We start from the raw sequence: 22831 nt of genomic DNA on the forward strand, positions 1-22831 counted from the left end.
ATTATTTCACTGTAATATGTTCCAGTGTCTAGTACACACAAATCCTGACAATTTTTCATTGTCCACAGACACACCTTTTTTTCTCTTCCATGGGGAATTGATTTTGAGAAAAGAATATACCTCCTGTGATGCCTGAATTTTTCCAAAAGCAACCTTCCCTCTAAGTGCAGGCCAGCCCAATACCAAATAGTTTGTTGGAAGTGCTGAAATTAAACAGCCTAAGGTGGCACAGCTGCTGGAACAATATCAACCAAGCGGGAATAGATTCATCAGTGATAAGGGACAAGACGGCCTCCACTAATCCCAGCCATTTACCCACATGTTTCTGCTTTCCATAAAAGTGTCACTTGCCTGTCATTTAACAAGATTACAAAGCAAGGCCAAGCAATTTTAACTGTTTGCTTCTGAAATTAAATCTATCTCTTATGACTGGGGAGAGCCAGAGCCAAATACATGTAAGACTAGAGTATGTCAAAGCACAGTGTGACTTCTGTCATTTCATTCAGGTGTTCAGTGATTGAGCTTGCTCTGGCTTTCTGCAAAATGTGAGTGTTGTTCCCAGTGCTCCCCAAGACCTATATGTCTTTTTCATTTCCTTATGAGAGACAAGGAGCAGATAGCTAACCAGTCAGTCTAAATCATCTTATTTAGAAACACTAATTTTAAGCAGTCTGTGTAGCAGTTAATGTATTTATACATCTTTTTCTCATCTTAGAGTCCCGTGCTGTCAGTCAAGTTGTGATAGATTATCCTCTAGCTTGAATAAATGAACCTAGCATTTCAGAAGAATGCTCATGCTCTGTCCAGCTGTTTTGCTTAAATTATCCAGAAAGTACAGTTAGTCTACCACAGTTGCCTAAATCATTTAGGCATCTTTGATTTGTATTAAACCAAAGCTTTAACATTTCTAGGCTTCAGTTTAGGGCAGATCTTCAAGACATGGTGTAGTGTTATGTAGCAGACCCCCACGGTAGCTCCAAGGAAGCTCTTGGTATGTACAAAGGCAGTTCAGTGCTCGGTTAGGAAGTAAACTGGGACCCAAGAAGGAATAAGGCCTTGTCAGCACCATCACTGGTACTTTCGTGGCTCCTTGGTACAGTGTGAGTGCTGCAGCCCTTGATCTATGATGTTTTCCACAGCAGAGATGGAGCTGAGGAATCCAAATAGCAGTTGCAGGGCTGTGAAAGTGCTCTGGGGTTGTAGTTCCCAACCTTTTGTGTCTCTTCCTTGGCTGACACTGCATCCTGATGGCTGCCTTTTGCCCTCTCTCAGACCCTTGCAGCTAAGGAAGTCTCCAAACAGCTGATTTCCCAAAGCTGAGAGGGCACAGGGGAGAGCTCATTCCTGGCTTTGTCCTGTTTCCTAAGCTCTTGCCAAAATACCTAACTGTTTTACCATAGCAATAATTCTGAGAATGTTACTGTTTTTATGATCTCTTTATAGTGAGGTGGAGTCTCCCTGTGTATGCTCTAAGTGCTATTTCATTTACCTGTTGGGACTAGCTGAAGCAGAGTTTGGATTCATACTATTATTTTAATAGCCCTTGCTAGGTCTGTTCTCCATTAATTTGCCTAATCCCCTTTGAACCTCTTCATATTTTTGGCTTCCACAATACTGTGTGCATTTAATTATGTGTTGTGTGAAAAATTGCTTCCTATTTTTCAGTTTTGACCATTTGCCTGATAATCTCATTAAGTCCCCCCTAGTTTCTGTATTGTGGGAAATAACCAATCCATTCCCAAATCACCTTCTCTGTGCAGGAAGGGATTTTGTAGGTCACTATCATATTTCCTGTCAGTTGTCTGCTTTCCAGGCAGGCATCCTCAAAGTACACACTTTATGCCTCTCCATGTCGGATGTGCAGTGGGCAGGAGAGTGGAGCAGAGAAAGGGAGATGTCAGTGCTTTGAGCTGAAGTTCCCTTACTTGTTGTAGGATAATCGAAATCCCATGGAATTCTGAGTGAAGAAGGAAGCTGAATGTCAAATGTGCACAAGAATATCATGCCTACTCCTTTCTTTTGTGTCCCCAAAGAGGTTGCTCACACTTCAAAGGAAGAGATAGACTAAAATCAGGACTAAAATACATCATCTGACATTAGTTCTAGAGAGAGTGGCTGGTTGGAAATAAGCGGAAGTGGGGACACAGTCTTCATGAGAACCGTGGTTTTATCACTTCTTTGTGGTATTCTTGCATTTCAGTTTTTCAGTACTCAATTTTTAGTTACTTCATCACAGCAGTAGTTTTCAATTCCCTGTGCTGTGTTTCAGCTGTTCCCACCACAAAATAACACTGAAGTTGCTACAGTATCAGTGTAGCAAGTTTTCTGTCCGTCTTCCACCATTAATCATGTTAGGGTTCCTTTCACCTTCTACCTCTTATGAATTTGTCAGCCTCCAGGAAGCTCAACAATAGCTGAGACTCTGTGCTTCCTCTTCAGGTTTTTTTTTCCCTTTGAGCTAGCCTTTAACTTTGTTACAGTGTTTGAAATGTCTAATATTCCATCTGAAGTGAATATTCAAATATATTTTTAGATTTCCTCTTTATGTCTTTTTGTAGCCTCTGAAGTCTTGCATCTGCCCCAGTTCAACAAAAGCACATGGTGAAGAGCCTGTATGCTTTGCTGTATTGGGACCTGAACACTAATTCCTTCTTACCAGTTTGGTTTTCAAAGCATTTAAAATTCCCCATCATGTCTAGCAAGTCATTTTACTTATCTTAGCCTGGTTTTAATACTAGTTATCTTCAGATCAATGACTATAAGTCTTAAAGGTTTGTGCTCATCTATATGCATGTTGCTGTCACTGAAATTTAAAAGCTAATGATACTATGATCCTAAAATTCGTTTTGTTTCTTGGCATGTAACTTGTCTACTGAGATTATAATAGACTTCTGATCAGAAGCAGTTGTCTCCTTTTAAAACTAAATCTTTGGCAAGTATTCCCATGCAATATATGATACTAAGATGGTCTTTCCTTAAAATCAGAAGAAATTGTGTAGGAAGTAATTGCTGTTGTCTTGTTCAGCGTGTCATCAATGCCTCATGAGAAATATCGGCAAACTGCAAATGATAAATACATATTCAAAGACAACCCAGACCTGAAACTTTCCTTTGAGATGATGCTGGTTGGGGTTTTCTGGGGGCTTTTTAAATAACAAAAATCTCAAGTAAAATAATTTGCAGATTTAAAAAACCCAAATAGCTTTTTTTCTTCAAAGATGTAATCCAAAATACCACCTACTCTTTCAGTGCAAGCATCAATCACCAGTAGCCAAGTTGGAATCAGAATAAAAACACACTGTTCTCCAGACACTAACTTAAATTTACTCAAACAAACATTGACCAAGTTAAACAAGCAATGAAAGTGGTGGTCTGGGGGTACTGACTGATAGATGATTTCTTCATTTGTGAGGGCATTTGAGCCCTCATAGGACTCAGGGCAGCATCTGAACAGTTTTGTTTCTCTTTTCTTCATTTTTAAATGAAACCTCTTTTTCTGCCTCTGGCTCTCTTATCTATTGATGTAACTGTTGTTGCATGAGAAATAACCTCATTTCAATGACTGGAGACAGCTTTTCTATCAGCTGCAGTAAGGCCTCTTCATTTATTTAATGAACCTGGATAGGTAGAAAATTAGGTATTAGGAACTGAAGATGAAGAAAATGAAACCAGAATGTTCTGTGTATTCGGGTGGTTTAAAAAATATATATCTGTATTAATATAACCAGTACATATGATTGATATTTGGATTGTGGCATGATTATTACTTTGCAGACAGGGGACTCTGTTATCACTCAGTCATCAATGAAGTAGCTGCGTTCTGTGCTCATCTCATCTCTGAAGCTGAAAGAAGAGCTAGTTATTATCTTCAAGTGAGTTATTAATGAGGGAAAAAATCATCCCCAATTACTGTGAAGCAAAATATTTCAACATTTACATACCTCAGACTTTAATTTTGATCCTTCGTGAGTTCTTAAACTCAGATGGTATTCATTTTTCCAAACATTCCCACACCGACATATCAAGAGGAACTCGCATCTGTCCAGGTGCTGGCTTCCCTAAGTATATGTTTCAGGGTCACAGAAGTGCTGCCCACCCATCTTTGTGCTGCTAGAGACTGATTTCCACTGAGATTCCTTCATGCTACACCACAGAAACAGTGTCTCAAGTATAGGCTTTGCCAGAGAAGAAATTCTGACCTGCCTATGCTGTCTTTGTTCACAGTACTTTTTTTTTTTTTTTCCTTAACTAGAAACAGCCTGGGATTTATTTGTAAGGACTAATTCTGATCTTTTGCTTTTCTTTGAATCCTTTTGAAATTAATGGTTTGGAAGTTTTGACTCTGAATGTCCTAGAATAAAACCTGAGCAACATAAAGGTGATGATTTATATTCAGTTAAACATGTGGGCAGTAACCAGGAGATGGGAGAAGTGCTGTCCATACTGTGAATCCATCCATCAACACAGATGCGAAGGTCTGACCTTGGCAGATTCAGGAGGTAGGAATGTCAAACACAGTTTGCAGTCAGTTGGAAATGTAGCTACTAGACAAAGAAAACTCAACAATTACACAGCTGTTTCGGTAGATTACAGATTTCCTAGAAAACAATAAAACCCCCATCTGTGAATAGAAAAAAAGTAAACTGTCTTTTTTTTAATTCAAAAGCTTAATTCCTGAAAGTCATCAGATATGTCCCCTGTAAACTTATCTCAACAGAGTCTGTAACCAATCGTTGTAGATTTCTCTACAGCATTTCTGCCCATTAATGCTTCATTGATTTACAGTGAAACTGCTGAAGGAATGTCTTGAATAGACATATAAATATTAATTTCTTGTGAAGGACGGCTGCTATTACACTAAATATTAAATGAATTCATAATACTTGGACATTTGCAATAAATCACTACTGGCACTGCATACTAACATCCCATTCCAATTTATTTTTTTTTTTTATTAATTTTTTAATTTTAAAGCATGGAAAAGGACTGGGTACTCCAGAAGATATGTACAGCTTTGTAACACTGGAATCATTAATGAATTCCCACAGCACATGAAGAATTAGTCCCATTTTACAGAAAGGGGGAGGAGGCATGAAGTGGTTTAGATTGAACTGCTGATCACAGGTTCAAACCAAATCTGTTTCTCAGGAGAGGCATCTCAGTAAATTTTCAGCTCCTGACAGTCCTTGTTTTGCTTAAAATGCTCTGAGCAGCGTCGGCATAGGATCTGGCCTTGTGATACCAGAAGGCTGAGAGCCAGACTCTAAAGGAGAAGAGCTGGATATATTGTCTAATCTCCATGCACACAGAGTGGTTGGTATCAGTTCACCTCTAAATATCTTGCCCAAGGCCGCAACTGGAAGGCTGGTACTGCTCAGGTTTTGACTAGGCTTAATTGAATTAAGTCATCTTTTCTCTTCAGAGACCAGAGATCTTCATTTCAGAAGTTTAGTAAAATGCTCAGTGGGGGCTAAAAATCAATTGTTTATTTTTCCTTTTATTGAAGTAGAACAAAGGGTACATCAGCAAGTTCATTATAGCTTTCTGTTATGCAAGGGATAGTAGCTTAAGTGTAGAAATTTATACCAGGGCTAACCCTGTAGAGTGGAAGCCATTCTTGTAAACAAAACCGAATGACTGTCAGACTCATCTGCTTTTTAATGTGCAACCCCTTCTTCTCAAATATTTTTGCTTCTGTGACTTAAATAGTCTAAGTAGCACAAGGTTTTTCTAATGAAAATTTGCCAAGCTATTTAAATTAGAAGCAAAAAATTAGAGAATCTGCTACTACATAGGAATATTAATTGTTCGTTATTCGGGGCTTTAGTTCACATGGTTACTTTGCATGTGCAAAGCTGCCAATTAAAAAGGCTCAAAGTGCTCACTGCGGCACAATAGCCGTTTCTGCAGAGCCCCACAATGGCTATTGTATTCTGTCACTGACCTTTGGACACCTTCAGATACGTATTGACACAGGATGCTGGGATCATTAGAGCTGTTGTTTCAGTGTGCCACAGGGAAAGGAGAGTTTCGCAATTTCGTGAAGAGCTTTAAAATTTGATATAATGATGACAGCAACTATATTGCTTAATTAGAGAGTGAGAGAAACACTGAAGTATTTCTTTGATGTTTCAGGTGAATTCCAGGAAGCACACCTGACACACGATCCAAAACGGTCACTTCCCATTGGGAAAAGAGGATATTTATCAGGGCATTTGGTCTGCTTCGCTGTGGTTTTCAGGGGAATTGATTTAGGGTTTTTTGACCTGGTGATGCCATATGGCCAGCCTCCTTTAGCTTTCATGGATTGTGCCTGGGTGAACATCTTGGCAGGATGGATACTTTCATCCCGTAAGTGACAAATGCTCTTTTAAAACATAACCAATGGCATTCAGGAGACTGGCATCTGGACACACAGTTCAGACTCTACTCTTCAAAAATCAGTGGGTGTTGGCTGTATCACAACAACTGTGCTTCCTTTTAGCTCTTCTGTATCTTAAGATCTAAGGTATTTCTGTTTTCTTACCAGTCTGTGACAGTTAAAAAGAGCAGACAAGAACTTTGGAAACAGAGATACCAGATACTCCAAGTGCATTTACAGTAGTAAAACCAAATATCTTCTAAAAGCTTATATTTATTTTACTGTAGTCCTCCTATTCTTTAAAGCTGCTTTGAAAAATTACTGCAGCAGTCAGAACATAAAAGAGCATAATTTTAAACCTTGCATGGGACATTTTTGTCTGCAAAGAATAAATAAATTACTGGCTTGTATTTCCAAAGAGTGTTCTTACTTGAAGAGAGAGAGGTAGTTTCTGTTCCATAAGTCTTGCAGTTGCTGGGTTTGATTTTATCCCCTGGGATCCTATTATTGAACAAATTATCAAATGCAGCTAAACTTCACAGCCCTGAGTCTCTGAAGTTTTTGGGTAATGGCTTGCTCTTCTGACAAAAGAGGAAGAAATCGAACAGACCTTTTGCAAAATTTCTTGTATAATTTGTTAGAAATGGAAAATTTACTGAAGGTTGCAACTCTAACCTAGTGCTGTGCAGCATGTACCAGAGGATAGCCAGTTTCTACACACGCAGAGAACTTTCTAGACAAAGGACATTTTATTTGGTATTTATGTGTGCTCGAAGTAAATGTGCAGCAGGATTTCTCACTGCACTAATATAAAACTCACAATGTGAGATAAGTTTCTTCAGTAACACAGGCTGAACTCTTTTTTTTTTCACATTAATTGAAAGGGTGCTGTTATCTTCTTTTCATTCTTCTGTATCAGAAACCCTTGTAGAACTTTGAAACTTCTCATGCACTGCCACTGCAACTGCCAATTGTGAATTTTATGGTCTATCTTCAAACATCAAGGTGATACCATTGCCTTAACACATGAGGAGCAGTGTGACCCACTTCTAGGAGGGAGACACGAATAGGTATCGCTGTGTGATGCAGGATGTGAAGGGAAGCACGTGCTCAAAAGAACTATCAAACCACTGTCTTGTGCTTCCATTCTACCTACAGTAAATCTGCATCAGGTAGTAAATGAGACAGTAATGATGAATGCTTCCCTTGCAATGGGCTGGGATCTGAAATCTCTCCCCAGCCCCTTGGGCTTCCCAGCAGAGGTTTTCGGCCACAGGTCCTGATTTATTACTTTTTGTTACTGATTCAAACAGTGTTATCCTGGAAGGGAGAGGACAGCATTCTGCTGTCTTCTCTGCATGGGAAGTTTGTACCTTTGCTGTCCCACTGTAGCTGCACTATTTCTTTCAAAAGGCACATGAACACTGCCTGGATAGATTTGAAAATGGAGACAGTCTTTGCAACATGTTTGGTCCTTACTCTCATGAATGAGTTGAAGTCCTGTTGGACAGGGAGAGATTATCATAGGATCTTTATTACAGAAAGGTCAAGTTCTACCTGGATCCACCTCTAGGCATGGTAGTTTTGAGAGGTTTTCTGCCACACACAATGGATTTTCCAACAGAAAAACAAAGGGAGTTGGTATGTCTGCTCACTGCCCATATTTCATTTGGTTCCTTTGCAGAAGGAGAAGAAGAGCGGGCTGTTGAAACTTCTAGCAGGAGCATCAACAAAAAAGAAGTCACGCTCCCCACCATCTGTGTCCCCCACGCACGACCCCCAGACAGCCATTGAAGGAGTTCTGCAAGGGGCAGTGGGACCCGAGCTCTCCTCTCTCTCCAGTCATGGCCGAGCTGGCTCATGCCCTATCGAGAGTGAAATGCAAGGAGCTATGGGATTGGAGCCTCTGCACAGGAAAACAGGTTCCTTGGATTTGAATTTTTCCATCCCTTCTCCTGCCAGGCCACCCCTCTCTTCCATGGCAGCTATTCGGCCAGAGCCCAAGCCTTTGCCCCGGGAAAGGTAAGCTGTGTATTTCCTGAAGTTGCCAGTGTCCTCAGGGAGCATTTGGAGGAGGGCTGCAAGTTTAACTTGCTCATGGGTTGTTGCAGTTTTGCTGCTCTGTGAATTGACTGCAGGTGGCTCAGCTGTCTTTTAGGAAGACAGGGCTTACACATGTCTGCCCACTGAAAGTCATTTGGCACACAGTGCAGGTTTAAAAAGGTGAGCAGCACCTGTCCATGACACCATACAGCCCTGGTCTAAATATGGAGGACAGCAGTGCTTTCTCAGTGTAAATGGTGTAAATGCTGTTTATGTGCAAATGCCACTTTTTTTTTGAGTGAGATCCATATGTTTTAATAAACTTATGGTGTTGACATGTTATGTCCCACCTGGGAGTAACAGATGTGATGTGTTTGCTTATCAAAGCTCTTTCTGTCCTATTCTGCAATACTAAAGGCTGTTTCGAATTCTCCTTGTTTAGGATACTTACAGGTATGGCCATCTTCAGTGACCTCTTACCAAAAGTGTAGCTAATTTCTAGTGAAAGATGTACCAGTGACTCTGGAGTCCATTTCAGCAGTCTGCTCTGCACCTTGGTACTTTAGAGTAGAGGACTTTGCAAACCCAAAAAGGGTAGAGTAGGAGCACCAAAATACAAAAGCAGGTGGAGAGAGAGATAACTTGCCAGAAACAAAGGTAGGGAGAAGAGCTGGGTCTCCATGTGCAGAGTCATATTGGCTTCAGGTAAATGTTTTCTACTGCAGTTTGAGCATGGGAAAGGGAGTAGATAATACACTGCTACAATGCTATGAAAATGCTTTCCACTCAAAAAGTGATTGAGGAGGATGTGTTTTTTACAAAAGCATCAAGGAATTTTCAAAAAGCAGTTTAGGGAACTCTCTTGAGTTGGTATTTAAAACAATTTTGAAACAACATTAAAACTGGAGAAGTTTGAAAGAAACTACTTTTGTCTGAGTGTATGAAAGAGGCTGAAGGGAACGGACTGGGAAAGACAGCTGACTGAATCCAGTTGGCTCATGAGCCAGATGATGTAGGGCATAATAAGGATAGTTCATACCTTACACAGTGTTTTATTGAATGCATGTTGGAACTTGGTTGGGAAGGTGACAATCACACCGTAACATATTTAAACCTTTCTACGGCATCTGGTTTGTTACCATGTAATCTCTTGGTTGAGTAAACTGTACAAAACCCACCAGATACTAAGTGGATTGAAAATTGATTCACTGGCATCAAATCTAACTCTAGATCAGAAATCACTAGAAAGTGATTATTTATGTAGGTAGTGCAGCCCAACAAGAGTTGGGTCTGGGACCTGCATTTTCCAGTGTAAAACTTTTGCTGTTGCAGAACGGAGGACAGAGGTGAAGGTGGGTAATGAAGAGGGCAGACCCATTGGTACTAATCCAACTCATTGGTAAGGACAACACAGAGTAACAATATATTACAGAAGAAACAAATCTGAGGCAAAGTGGAGTGGTCTGAGAGAACCATCCTAAGAAGAACGAAAGATTTAAAACTACATACTTGCAGTGAGAGATACACGGAGCTCTGGTAGACCTGGTAAAGAGCAGGCTCAGGAATGGCTTGGTAACAGTCTGTAAGAGACTGCAGTCAGGACAAAGATGGGAATATTTTTACTCTAGATTTGGCATTTTGACTAAAAGAGATGCTGTTGTTCAAGTGCAACTATTAGACTTGAAGCAGAAATAAATGCAAGGCAAGTCCTTCAGCATTGTAATGAAGGCAGTGGGAGCAGACTATCTCAGTAGTCTCTTGTCCGTAAAATCCATGAAAAAGCAATTTAGTAAAAGGAGTGAAAAACCAGTCCCTATTTAGGCACACTTAATTTGGTCTACATCAGTTCAGATTAATGCTATAAGAAAAGATAAATCGATATAAACCAGATTTAGCACGAGTGTAACTAAATCAGTGGACTGCTGCACCTTTAGTTGAATGTAACCATGAAAAGAAGCCAGGAAGAACAGCCCCTGATGTCTCCAGAACTGACTGTTAAGGTGCTTCTCTCAAAGCTTTACTGTAGAGAATAGACACATTATTTAATATGTCAGGGCTAGTCCCACATCCTACAGATTTCTCAGTCCGCCTCAGGGTGGTCCATATAGGGCAGCATTTAACTGATGACCATTTTAAGTGGCAGAATAGAACCAGAGAGACATGGGTTACCTCTATTCTCTTAGCTGTGCTGGAATCAGGAGCAAATAGATTTAGACTGCTAAAACTGACTAAATACTTCCAGTTGCAGTATATGCTGATAAGGAACTTACTCTAATTTTAATTCCTGAGTCTTAAATCCAAAAATAAGCTATAATTGAAGTAACCCTAATTATACACAGCAGGCAAGATTCTCTAATTGATTTATGAATTAACTTCCGTATTATTGGTGTATCTGCATTCCTTAACTGATCATATGGGTTTTTTCATGCCCATAATGGGAAATATTAATTACCTTCATGCACTAGGAAGGATAATGCTTAGTCCTGGAATAATCTAAGCAGATACATTAAACACTTGTCTCCTAGAAATTCATCCCACATCCATCTGTGCTCATTAAAGCATCAAATTTTCTCAGAAGTACCAAATTTTATTTTTTTTTTGTAACAAATTATGGTTTTCAAACCACTTGTTCTTTTCACATCTGGCAGTGGAGCAACTTGCATTCAACGTCACTCAGCTCCATATTTTGCTTGTTTGCATTTTGGTGCATTTCATCCACACAGTAGGAGCAATTCTCTGAGAAAGAAAAGGGAGAAGAGGGAAAAAAAGGTTAGATAAACAGATTCAGATGCTGGATGAAATTTTAAAAAGCTGCAAAGCATTTCAGTACACTTAGCTGTACTTGGCTTTCTGTCTCCCAACGCCCATCTGTGCGCACAGAAACAGAGCACTGAAAGATTGGAAGGAGTAGCACATTCCTTAATATTTACGGCATTTGAAATGAGGCTCATGCAGGCAGCAGATCACCGCTACTTTTCCTATAGAGGTTGGCTTGCAGCTCCAGCACTTGCCACATCCAGGTTACTGATCAAACCCAATGCACCAAGAGGTGCATTAAAGGGCTCTGGTTGCTCATGATTTAAGGGAAGAATTGGCTTTTCTACTGCCTGACAGTGCAGCTCTTCCTGGGAGTTGCAGACAGGTAGACAGGAAGGTGAAGTGAGCTTCACCCTCTTGAAGGTGCTGGTAATGTTTATATACTCATTTTTTTTTTTTTACATAGATAGAGTGAGGAAAACAATTATCCTTCTTGATATTCCAAAACCTGGTCATGGATGGCTGGATTAGAAAGGAAATTGCTTCTTGCTCTCCCGTCATTTAGCATTCGTATTTGTATGGTTTGCTGGGATAGTCAGAGCCCTCCTCTGCCTCCTGGGTGTAGTTCCCACTATCAGTTTATAAAACCACCTTCCTTCCTCTGCTCTCTGCCATAAAGCATCCAGCAGTCCAAGCAGCAAAGCAGAGAAATTTCCCAGGTGGTGTCCTTGTCACTTTGTGTTGCAGTGATTGACTGCCAAGTGAATACCCTATCAGGCTGTGTGTGCCCCACATGCTCTTTTCCACCTACTGCTCCTTCCAGTTTCTTCTGGAGCAAGAAACAGGACCAGTACAGGGCTGCAGTGTGGTGAGGCAGGCGCTGGGCCAAGCCTTGCCCACATCCCACCAACACTGTTCGCATGAGAGAGGGGTGTGCTGTGTGCCTAGCAGCGCCAAAACAAAATAGTTTCCTTGCCACCCCCTTCAAGAAAATATGACTGTACATAAAGCAAAACAGGAGAGTTGAGTGTGCGTGTGTGTGTGCGTGAGTCATGTTCCCTTCACTGCCTGGCACTGTTCCCAGATGCAGACCTGAGTCAAACACGTCACGCGTTGTTGACTCTTTTATAGTAACTGGCACTAATTCTGCCATGTTATATTCTGATAAAGTGGCCATGTCCAGACTTACTGTCACAACTGGCATATTTGTGCTGTGTTTCTATGTTTACGTGGAGCTTTCAAGCAAGCTGTAACCACAGCAGTGCTGCCGAGTAAGATGGGAGCAGTAAGTTTGACCTTTAAAATAGACCCTTCCCTGTTTCCGGGTATCTTTCCACAAATCACTGCCACATTAGAAACTGAGCTCCCAACTCAAGGAAGCATTCAAGCATGTGCTTAACACCCACTGACTTCAATTTTCCTGTGCATGTATATCTTCTTTGGCAAAAAGGAAGGCAAAAGAAGGGTTCTTTTCATTCCTGGAAAGTGACCCCAGGAGTAATTTCTGACTGAACAGTGACATGTATGCACACGGTTAAGTGCTTCTCTGACTAGGGATATCCGCCTTAGGACTGAGCAACTAGAATTGACCATCTCAGAAATGGAATCTTGCAATATTTCCAGCAGAAGGGTAAAAGACCCAACTGAGACTTGTTCTTCTAAGGTTGCTGATTCAAATACCATGCTATGGAGAAGCGGGTTCTGGCTTGTGCAGAGGTGCTTTGCAGTCCTCTTCAATTTGCCAGTAAAAGAATGGAGAAACGGAGCTCCACTGATAAACAATCAGTGGTAGTTGGGCTAGATGCTTCATTGGCACCGATTACCTGTTCCTCCCAAAATTGTGTATCCTAGCACATCAGGGACCTGTTGTAGTCACAGGACTGGACTCTTGAAACCTGTCCTTAGTGCATCGTACTTTGACAAACAGGAACTTGCATTAAGCATCCAAATTCAAGAACTCCAAATGGAACCAGATTGGAGGTTACACTGTATTTGCCTCATTGTACGTTTGTTTTCTTAGTTTCTCTAGTTCCATCAGTGTCCTGGTGTACATATTTACTCAGTGAGCAGATACTCAGTATTTTGGGGGAGTTTTTTATCAGTTTCCAGGCCTGAGTCCAACCCTTAATTACTGATCAGTTCTGATCAATACTGTTCAATGTGCACACTGACAGAGAGCCTGCATGAGTCATTTAGACAGACTCCTACACAGCCAGGGTGCATGAGATGAGTATTACCCTGTGGAAAGTGTGGCACGACGCTTTGCAGCTGGAGGAGTCAGAGATGCCACTTTCCCCATATCTGCCCTACTCAGTGAGTTTCATCACGGTCACTTGCTAGAGATATTCCAACCTTGCAAAAGATGGGGTGGTTTCCATGTCAGAGCCTTGACTCACATCCAGAGAAGCATTCTGTGCACTAGATGAGGCAGGCATCCTAGGGGAAAAATAGTCTGCAGTCATATAATGGAAGATTATGTTGCATGGAAGCAAAAGTGAAGTCATGGGTGACTTTAGTTGCCTGGTTCTTCATCTCAGGTGCATGAGTGTGAAACACTCCTATTCTGTTAAGGGAGTAGATGTCTTTATGCATCTACTTGCATGACATTTTTAATCATTTTGCTTTTTTAAAGGAAACAAAATCAGAGCTTCCATCATGTGACATCTATTTGAGGTTAGGAGTCTTAGCTGCACCTTCCAGATTTCAGTAGCAGTAGCAAAGGCAGAGCTGGGTGGGAGAGCTATTCCTTTTGACTGTGAGGACAAGTGCTATGAAGACAGGGGAGAGAGGGATTTCAAGGTCTTTGCTGACAGCAGAGAATGGACCTACTCCTGCCTTAGTGAGCTAATTGCTGCCAGACTGCCTATCGCACCCTCAGCCCCAGTGCCAGCCTCTGCTCATGCAGTCTCCTGCCCCAATGAATGCCATGTCCCTGCCCAGGCTCCCTCCCACCAAGGGTCTTTGCTCTCCCAGACTCTGCTCAACACAGCTTCCCCTTTCAGCAGCCATGCCCACACCTTCTGTTGGGGCTTCCAGTTTTCATCATGGTCCCATTTCTTTCTCTGCTCCCGGTTTTTCTCCCTCTTCCTCCACCTCTTTCCCTACCTCTCCCTGCCCTTCAGCTCCCTGGGGTTTCCCTGCTCAGGCAAGTCCCATCCCCTGTCCTTGCTGATACCACTTGCAACCTCCCATGTATTATCTCTTGGGCACCAAAGACCCTTCCCAGATCACTGCCCATCCTGGACAGTCCCCTCCAGGGATGAAGTGCCCAACCCAAAGATACCACAGTAGCCAGCAGTGGGGAAGTCTGTTCCCTGAGAGAAAAACACAACAGGGGCCCAGTGTTGAGAAAGGAAGAGAAATGCAACCTCTGAGGTCCCGCAGAGCTAGGCCAGCTTGGAGCGTGAATCAGCAAAGATTTTATTTTATTTTATTTGTACAAGCCTAAACATGTGCCATTTTGGGATGCTTTAAATGCTTTTTACTCGGCTGAGAGGGGGTGATTTTCTGAAGGAACACAATCCCTGAGAGACCACAGTTCAACCACAGGACAGGTCTTTGCTCCCAAATACAGGGACCTGAGAGCAGTTTGTGGAAGTCCTCACCTGGGTCCTGCTGGTGCATATTTAAATTATTCCTGGAAGTGATGAGGCCATTGGGCTGTATGTTGGACCCTCAGCCTTCCAACTGCTGTGGAAAATTTGGGCCAAAATGATTAACATTTTGCAGAATTTTACTATATGAGACCACAATTTATGACAGAAAATACCAAACAAAACTGAGGAAACTGAGATTCATCTAAAATGCCAAGACACTGGTGTAAGAAAACCTAAAATTTTATAGTATCTTCTCAAAGAGGGGACAAAAGGGGAAATGAAAAAGGGAGATATAAATAGAAGGATACTGGACTGCCTTTTTGGGAGTGAGGGAGGATGTCTGGGAGAAGAGACCTTTTCTGCCAAAAAAATACGCCTAATATATATTATATATTATATATTATATATATTATATATATTATATTATACATATTATATATATTATGTATTATATATTATATATTATATATTATATATTATATATTATATATATTATATATAATATATATTATATATAATATATATTATATATTATATATATTATATATATATATATTATATTGTATTATATATTATATATATTATATATAATATATATTGTATATATTATATATATTATATATATTATATAATAGATATTATTACATATTATATATTTTATATTATATATATTATATAATATATATATTATATATTATATATTATATATTATATATATAAAAAATATATATGTGTGTGTGTGTGTCTCCTTGCAATACCATTCCAGAGGATAAGCGAGGCTGAGGTGCCACCTGGAGGTGTGGAGGGGCAGCACAGCACCCTGTGCCAGCAACAGTGCCTGGCTGCTGCCCCTGCAGCCCCCACTGGGATGCCTCTCCCAGGCCTCGCATCTTTTTCCATCTCTCACAGACGATTTCTTAACTGATTTGCAAGGTCTTTTGTAGCTAATATGTTGTTATTCTGTCAGAAACCTCTTCAGCGATATCCTGTAAGGTACTGTAGTTAATTAAATTTAAACCATAGCATTTGAGGTTTCCTAAATGGGAAAAAGGACCTCATTTTGTAATGCAGTGACTGTGGTTTATTTTTCTAAATCTCTAAGAAGATGCTGTGTAGAACCCCTTTTAGGACGATGGGCACATTCTTATTGAGTGTGGTCACCTCCCTCCTCATGTGAACCATTTAGGGACTAGCAGCTCATCACTCCTAGGATGTAGCTTGGCTTTAAAAGGATGCCTCTGTGCTTAGGGTATGACATGAGGTGTTGGCAGTCACAGCTGAGTCTTTAGAGCAACCCTGCCCAAGACAGCCTGTGTTTTTGTTCCTGGCCAGCCAAAAGGGTCCATGAGTATCTCTACAGCACTCAACTAACATTGAGGCTCAGCTTTTTTTCTTTTTCAAATTCTTGGTGCAGAGTTCCAACGTGCTGTGAGTGTGCAGAGCAGTGAGATCTGAAACTTGGCATCATCTTAGCTGAAATTGTTCCACTCTGATAATTTAATTAATCAACACTGCAGCAGAGTGTTTGAAATAATGTGTGCATTCATTTGCATAATGGGTGTAATTGCCAAAGCTTCATAATGTAAGTGTAGCAGTTCCACAGATGATAGCTTGATGGACCATTTTCCTGCAGCCAGGCAGCAGCACACGTTTCAACCTCTGTTATTTGCTTTTCCACAGAGGAAGGAATTGACAGCTAGATTTATTAACCAAGGTACAGAGAGGACCAGCAGATTTTTGATGGTACTTAACACATATATTTTCCACATGACTGTGTTGCTGTGTCAAGATAAAAAACCCACAGTCAGGTTTTAGAGAACTCCTGCTCCAAGAGTTTAATCCTTTACGAAGTAATGGGTTGTTTGGCTGTGGAGATGTCCAAACATGGAGCTGGTATTTTCAGTGTCTTGTCAAAGTGGAGTCCCTAGTTTCAGAACTGCAGTCACGAGGTACCTGAGCAATGTCTGCAAAGAAAATGGGTGACTGCTATTGGAGAGTCCCCAACAACAGGATATTATCTTAAATAAATATTCATCTTGTTACAGACATAACTGAGGCATCAGTAGCCATGCAGCAGTTGTGGAAATATTCTCAGGAGATGTGCTTTATGTAATCAATTGGCATCTTTTAACTATCTTACTGTATTCATTACTTTGCAATTAGCAAGACAGTTATTGACTGTTAACCAAATGCCAGATGACTGCAAAAGTACATGTGCTGAAGAAAAAAACCAACCATGCAGCAGAAATATATTCCCTGCTCTGCACACAAGTGCGTTGATCTAAAATGGCCCAGTCTGTGTTCTCAGGAGGATGCCTGCTGATAAGCCTTGAGTGCAGAATAGCTGTATCAGGCTCAGACACATCATTACTTCATTGAAATGAAGTGACACTTGAAAACTAAGTTCTCAGAGCGCCCTGTGAATGGTTCAGGGCTGAGGGTCCCTGTTGGTTTGGAGAGTGCTTTGAAAGTCATTTGATACCTCTCCATTTTAGCTTCCCTTCCAGGTTTGAGGGACCCAAAGTACATTCTCAAGAAACATAAGAAGACAAAAAAAGTGAAAGCTTTAGCTAATCTCTGCTGGTATCACAGTCAGTGAGAGCATTGCAAACCCCATTGTTCATCATCAGTGGACAAGGGAAGAGCTATAGGTATCATCCATCTGGACTTCTGCAAGGTCTTTGACATGGTCCCCCACAACATCTTTGTCTCTAAATTGGAGAAGGATGGATTTGATGGGTGGACTGTTTGGTGGATAAGGAATTGGTTGGACGGTCACATCCAGAGGGTCAATGGCTCAATGTCTCAAGGGACACTGGTGACAAGTGTCCCTTAGGGGTCCATACTGGGACCAGTGCTATTCAGTATCTTTCTTAATCAGTGTCATAGATGGTGGGATTGAGTGCACCCTCAGCACGTTTGCAGATGACACCAAGCTGCTCATGCAGTTGACACACAGGCTCTAAGCAACCTAATCAAGTTGAAGATGTCCCTGTGCCTGGTAGAGCGATTGGACTAGGTGACATTTAAAGGCCTCTTCCAGCCCAAACTGTTCTATCATTCTGTGATTCTATGATTTTGGATAGAGAAGATGCAGAGCTGGATGAGACATGTTACAGCAGAGGCAGATGCAGCACTAGGATAAAGGGCTGAGTCCATGGCACAGGCTCAGCACACAACTGGGAGCATGGCCTGCTTTCATGGCCTGGCTCCAGAGTACTGGAGTCCAGAAACTGGTCCAGTCTTCAGTCAAGCTGGCCAGAAATCTCCATGTCTTACTGAGTCTTAGTAGAAAATGTAGCTGCATTAAATACAACTGATGTGCAAAAATGTAACTTACTGATATTTCCAAAAGTATTTTTTTTCCAAGATCTTTACTACTGGTGCCTGGCTGCTCCCATTGTGTGCAGGCTGACCAAGTCCTTGCATTTCTTTTTCCAAAGGTACCGCGTTGTGGTCCCATACCCACCACAGAGTGAGGCTGAGATCGAACTGAAGGAAGGTGACATTGTGTTTGTGCACAAGAAGCGGGAGGATGGCTGGTACAAAGGGACGTTGCAGAGGAATGGCAGGACGGGCCTCTTCCCAGGGAGCTTTGTCGAGAGCTTCTGAGGATGAATCGCCGCTCTCTCAACTGAGGAGCTTTCAGGGGAAACTGCATAGCACAAGAAGAGACAGCAAAGAGAAACTGGACTGATAACCACTGCCATTTTTATTTCCAAAGACTTCCCCCAGGCCCTTCAGTCTGCAGCTCTGGAGACGCAGTGCCCACTGTGCTCCCGAGACCATGTGCGGTGCATACGGTGGTATGTTGAAGTAGTGCCTTCCACCTGGAATCACAGACTGAAAGGACGCCCGTCTGGACTGTAGTAACCTAAACTCTGGCTGTTAACCCTTTGTGTAAATTATAGAGAAGATATCTTTAAAAAAAAATTAAGAGGAAAGCTGTTATATTGCTGTAACTTATTTGTCAGACTGCAGTGTTCTTATTACTGGCCTATGCAAGATGGATTTGAGAGTTCAAGAAAGTGTGCTAGGAAGCTCTTAAACTGGGATTTTGTTTTTCCCAAGGGAAAAAGAGGGAGGGGACGGTGGAGAAAACCCCAGCTAAAGATCAGTGCATCGTTGTGCAAGAAAGAATGAGGAGTCCAAAATGTTAATGTCATGCTTTCTATATACCTCAAAGATATGCTGCGCAAGTTTTTCGGTGAGTGTGTTAGTGCTCAGAGTCCCATACCACCTGGTGTCCTGGCGCTGCTGCCAGGGAGGTCCTGGAGGAAGTACAGCTCCACCATTAAACTGTGGTTATTTGAGCAGAATCCCTTTTGCCTGTCTTCTGCCCTTATTATATGCAGCATGGATTTTTGTCCTTCGGTATCACTTTCCATTGCTTTTTTGTACAGAGTACCTTTTTACTGTAAGAATTGCTCTACTTTATATATATTCCTACTAGATCAGACATTTCCTCTTTTCATACATCTGGTGCTATTTTTTTTAATTGTTAAAGATTCGGTTAAACAGAGAGGCTGCAACAAGATTTGCATTCAACATATGAAATTAGAAGTGTACCTGGAGATCGAGATCAGACTGCTTGTTCTTGCTCCATAGAGGAAAAGAGAAAAAAAGCTGCATGGCCACCAATAAATATACCTGGGGGAGCGTGCCTGTGCAATATGCCCATGCTTGCTCTCTCCTACATATTTAGAGTGGCTGGAGGCCCACGCTGAAACACAGCATTCTGTCTGGAGAGTGATAATGACTCCAGAATTGGAAGCAATTCCCAGAGGAGTCGTTTTAATTGACTTTTTCATGGCAATAAGAAGAACACTGCAGGTTCTAGCACACGCAAGGACTGTGGAGTTTTCCTCTGTCATTGCATGATGGAGTCGAGAGCTGATCTGCGACAAGCTGTAATTAGCATTCTTGAAATGTGATTTCTTACTGTAGAAATGTACAGTTCTGGAGACTGTTGGATTTCTTAACATGGTCAAGCTACAATACAAACTGTATCAGGCAATATAAGCTTCCATCTACCAGGGACTTAAAGGTGCAATAAATGTAAAGTGAGTTTAGCCAGTTATTTGAATGAAACAGAATGAGAAAAAAATGCCGTAATGGGATTGTGAGGGTATTTAAAAAGACATCAGCTCTTGAGGAATGAATGGTGATGAAAGGCTTTTCGTAGCTGTATCCATACCTTGCCTCTGACAGCAGCTGGCTGTTTGCCAAAGCCCACATGTGGTGGATGTTTAAATGCATATTGGAGGCACTGTAACCTGGAGATGATCTTATTAAAGGGAAGAGGCCCAGTGGGTGAACATCATTACTGCGTTACCAGTATTTCATATGTGAAGGTGTAAGTTTTGTTTTCATTCAAGCTGTGTGTACTAGTACATATCAAAACCCATGTAAGTGAGCATTCCTATTTGAGTTCAACTCTGTGACTTTGTTCTCTGTAAAATAAGTTTTTCTTGCTATCACATGTAACAAACCAATTCCAGAAACACAGTCCATGGCCAAGTATAGCACCTTCAAACAGGGAGGCCTCATTTTCAGGGTGTTTCTTTATATACTTAATGTTGCCGCATTTGTTGATATTCCAGATCGTAATGAATCAGCCACTAAAAATTTAGTTACTGTTGAGAGGAAATTGCCTTTTTATAACCAGTAAGAGACTGAGGAAATGTCTTCTGGAAAGACTTGATTGAGACTAGAGCCATATCTGTTCCACTTATTTGGTCCTGGTCAGAACTGGTGTCAGTGCACCTCAGACAGTAAACTGTAAACTGCACAGTTAGCGAGTCAGCAACACCAAAATGTGTGTTATTGATTCCAATAAGAATTCTGGTTTAGATCTGTCAGAGATGAGATTTTTTCTGACAACTTACAGTGGTTAAAGCGCTCTTAAAATTCTGTTCCATGGTGTATTTACTACAGTCAGAAAAATGAAACAGGATGGCAGCTTGCTTGCTGCCTATTCTGTTTAGCCAGGTTTAAAATGGTTCCAGATTTCCAACTTTTCATGCTTAACTCTAACAGGACAAAAGTTGGTGTGTGAGAAGATCAAAGAAAACATGCAGATGTCATATCATTCAATCAGTGCTTTGCAATGTATTTTGCAGGGAGGATGATGGGTTTTTTTAAATGGTCAACAACCTGTCCAGTCATACCTCCTGCAAGGAAAAATATGGGGGAGGGATGTGTTTTACTTGATAGCAGCTGTTTCTGGCCCCTGTTTATTGCTTATCATCACAGTTTGTGTTACTGAGTAATCTCCTTGGACAAATCACTTCCATGCCAGGAGCACAAGTATCGAAGTGAACTTAAAACAGCTCAGTGATACAAAAACAAGACCCAGTGCCATTCAGAAAGTCCTGGACTGACAGGTTCAGCTCATTCTGTGGTCTAATTTTTACCTGTCATGTCAGGAAAAGGGGGAGAAGGGGACATCTGCATCTCCTGCAACAGGGCAGGGAAAAGGAAAGATTCCTTCTGGTGGCCTCAGTTTGTAAAATGCCAGGTTTGCTCTTCTAGAAATGGGTTCAAGTAATTGAACAATTCCTTTGAACTTTGCACAGCTCAGAAAATGTTTTTGTTATACATGAATGTTAACGTGGTTTAGGAAGTGTTGGCAGATATGAGTACAAATGAACTACAATGACTGTGTTTCTGATTCTTTAAATAAAATAAACATTAAGGCAACTTGACTAAAGTTTCTCTCTCTATTAGACGACAAGGTGAATATGCAGAGTAAGTGGCTCTGAGGTTTGCAAACAAAGCAGGGAAGGCCTCTCTGCAAACCCTGTGGTAATTCCCACATTAATAAAGGCCAGTTAAAGGTAAGACATGCACGAACAGAAGTCAGAATCTCTTTCTCCTTCTTTTGGCAGATCAGGGGTTTCTTCAAAATCTCAAGAAGTTAACAACTAACCTGTGGAGAAAAGGTGTGTAGTCCAGAGCAAGAGAGCAGGAACAGGTCAGGAAAAGGGAGTAAGGTGGCAAAGGCAAGGCTGTGGCAGACAGGTTAGGAGGGATGTGGATGGAGAAATGTTTTCAAGGAAAATAGTGGCCACTAATCCTGCTGGCGGACTTCAGGGTTGCTCTGAGGTCACCTGGTGGGTTGAGCAGGCTTGTAGGCAGAGGAAGACCCCTTTCCTCCTGCCCTGGGTGGGCTTGGGTGTAGTGCCAGCAGGGTCCATATGTCCTCCAGGCTGTGAATAGTCAAGGAACTGGAAGAGGTGGAGGAAGCAGGTTGTACCCTGGGCATCTGAATGCCCTCTGACTCAGGTGATGGCTGTAAGTCCATTCTTGCACGTGGCCCGAGATTCCCATTCAGCAGCAAGGTGCAGAACATCTGGAGGGGGAACATGAGTGCAGGAGTGGGTCTGGATGTCTTTGCCTTGATTTGACTGGGAGACACCTCTGTGGAAGAGGCACCCATAGGTGGTGGTTCATTGCCCACGTGGGGAATGCATAGGGCAGGGAGGAGCAAGGCACAGTCAGCTCACCAGGTCATCTGCATGAGCTTGCTCAAGGCAAGCCCACCCCTCCAGCAAGGTGATACGAGTCTCTCCTTGCCCCAGCTGAGTCCAAATTTGAAACGTGGGAACCACAAGAACTTAAATATGGGCAGGCAACCCCTCTCCCTCTGCTCAGCCTCACTGGCTGCCATGCCTGACAAGCAGTGTGGTGCAAAACACTGCACAGAGGAGCCTGCCAGCTACTTCCAGCTCGTCTGGAGTGCCAGTCCCTCCACACTTCACCAGATTCTGTTCCTCTGGCATGTCCTCCAGCCCCCACTGCCAGCACATACCACACACCTCACCCAGTCTTCGTACAGCATGTTGCCCCTTGCTTCTGCTCCAGTGCCTGATAGAAATCTCAGCTATGTTTTGAAAGAAAAATAATCATTGTAAAATTATTACATGGTTTGACTGTTCCTAAATGCTCGTAGAGAGCAGAACCACCTGGACAACATCTGCAGGGCTCTCCTGCAGCCAAAAGCTCTTCCTGACATCAGCAGCTCCTTATACATGGTGAACCTGGCAGCTACACAGCCTGTCTAGTTGGTGCC

The 22831-nt window shown here is 41.8% G+C and overlaps 1 protein-coding gene across 1 annotated transcript in view; it reads left to right on the plus strand.

The window, feature by feature from the left end:
• SH3RF3 (SH3 domain containing ring finger 3) overlaps positions 1-21469 on the plus strand; it is a 249861-nt gene extending 228392 nt beyond the window's left edge. The window contains 2 exon segments of the mRNA XM_050331229.1: positions 8046-8383; positions 18201-21469. Coding sequence (XP_050187186.1) covers positions 8046-8383; positions 18201-18369 — 507 coding nt within the window. The 3' untranslated portion in view covers positions 18370-21469.
• The last annotated feature ends 1362 nt before the right edge of the window (positions 21470-22831 follow it).

Source organism: Myiozetetes cayanensis, unplaced genomic scaffold (assembly GCF_022539395.1).
Source record: "Myiozetetes cayanensis isolate MyiCay16 unplaced genomic scaffold, myiCay2020 scf5-8, whole genome shotgun sequence".
NCBI classification, from domain to species: domain Eukaryota; kingdom Metazoa; phylum Chordata; class Aves; order Passeriformes; family Tyrannidae; genus Myiozetetes; species Myiozetetes cayanensis.